Source organism: Parus major, unplaced genomic scaffold (genome assembly GCF_001522545.3).
Source record: "Parus major isolate Abel unplaced genomic scaffold, Parus_major1.1 Scaffold220, whole genome shotgun sequence".
NCBI classification, from domain to species: domain Eukaryota; kingdom Metazoa; phylum Chordata; class Aves; order Passeriformes; family Paridae; genus Parus; species Parus major.
In genome coordinates this window covers 379,692-381,205 of record NW_015379263.1, presented here as the reverse complement: position 1 = coordinate 381,205, position 1,514 = coordinate 379,692, and the positions used below count along the sequence as shown (strand labels likewise).

Sequence of the window (1,514 nt, the reverse complement as noted above, 5' to 3'; positions counted from 1 at the left end):
ACCAGCTTGCGGATGCGGTCAAGGACCAGGTCGATGATCTCCTTCCCGATGGTGTAGTGCCCGCGGGCGTAGTTGTTGGCCGCATCCTCCTTGCCCGTGATCAGCTGCTCGGGGTGGAAGAGCTGCCGGTACGTCCCCGTGCGCACCTCGTCTGCGGGGACAGCCCCGGGCCCCGTTAGCAGCCAGCGCCCGCCGCCAGCGCCCGCCCCGCCGCCCGGCCCCCGCCCGCTCACCGATCACCGTGGGCTCCAGGTCCACGAACACGGCCCGGGGCACGTGCTTGCCGGCACCCGTCTCGCTGAAGAACGTGTTGAAGGAGTCGTCCCCCCCGCCGATGGTCTTGTCGCTGGGCATCTGCCCGTCGGGCTGGATGCCGTGCTCCAGGCAGTACAGCTCCCAGCACGCATTGCCGATCTGCACGCCCGCTTGGCCCACGTGGATGGAGATGCACTCGCGCTGCGGGGGACACGGCTCTGGCTCACCCCTTTTGTCCCCTTTTTGTCCCACCCCAGCACCCACTGGGCTGGGTCCCTCCCCACGGCTGGAAGGGACCAGATCCTGCCCAGATGCACCCGTTGTGCTGGGTCTGGAGGTGCACTCACTGTGCTCAGCTTTGGTGTTCCCATCCTGCTCCCCCTCCCCAGGGGCTGAGACCCTGCACCAGATGGTGCCCTTCATCCTGCACACCCCACTGAGCCAGGAATTGGGGTTCCCCTGGGTTATTGCTGGTCCCCACTATTCCCAGTCCCCTCCATCCCTGGCTCCAGTGTGGTCAGGGACACTTAAGCCCCCTCTGCAGGTGGCTGCCCATTACCCTCTTTCCCAGTTTAGGGACACCCTGATATCCCGGAGAACATCCCTTTTCTCCAGTGCACTGTGCTCAGCTCCAAGGGTCTCATCCTGCCCTTACCAGGAGCTGCGACCCTTCCCTCTGGGATATCACAGGGGCTTAATCTCAGCACCCCCAAACCCCAGTTGTGCCCTAGTGCCGCCCTAATGAGTGGCTGGGCTTTCCTAAGTGCAGGCAGGATCCGAGGAGGGAGGTGTGGAGTGACATCCGTGTTTGGGAACAGACTCCAGCCACCTGTGGGCAGCGCTCTGGGGGTCCTGCCACCCCGCAGCTGCCACCATCTGCTCCCAAATGGCGCCCAGGGAGGACATTTTACAGCCCGGCAGCCTGGGCAGGGCGAGGTCGGGAGGAGGAGGAGGAGGAAGAGGAAGCTGAGCGCAGGCCGAGACTGCACCAGCTGACCCGAAACCGCGGGGCTGGGCCGATGGCGTCACCCCCGGGGGGTCGCGCACATTCCCGGCCGCTCCCTGCCCCGCGCCACCTGCTCCGCGCGTTCCTCTCCCCCGGCCCGGGGGGGACCGGGGCTTGGGGGAGCCCTGGAGCCGAGAGCGGCCCGCATGACCCCCGCAGGAACCATGGAGCGGGACCAGCCTCGCGGGCTCCAGTGGGTGTAGGAAACCTCGGAACCTCGTGTTCCAGGGAGGGGTGAGGTTTGGGGGGGTCC

At 66.6% G+C, this 1,514-nt stretch overlaps 1 protein-coding gene across 1 annotated transcript in view; it reads right to left on the bottom strand.

The window, feature by feature from the left end:
- The window catches only part of LOC107198581 (tubulin alpha-1B chain-like), an 11,219-nt gene that overhangs the window by 1,879 nt on the left and 7,826 nt on the right, over positions 1–1,514 (bottom strand). Inside the window, exons 4-5 of the mRNA XM_033511440.1 lie at positions 234–456; positions 3–151 (exon numbers count right to left, since the gene is read on the bottom strand). Coding sequence (XP_033367331.1) covers positions 3–151; positions 234–456 — 372 coding nt within the window. The remainder of the gene's footprint in view (positions 1–2; positions 152–233; positions 457–1,514) is intronic.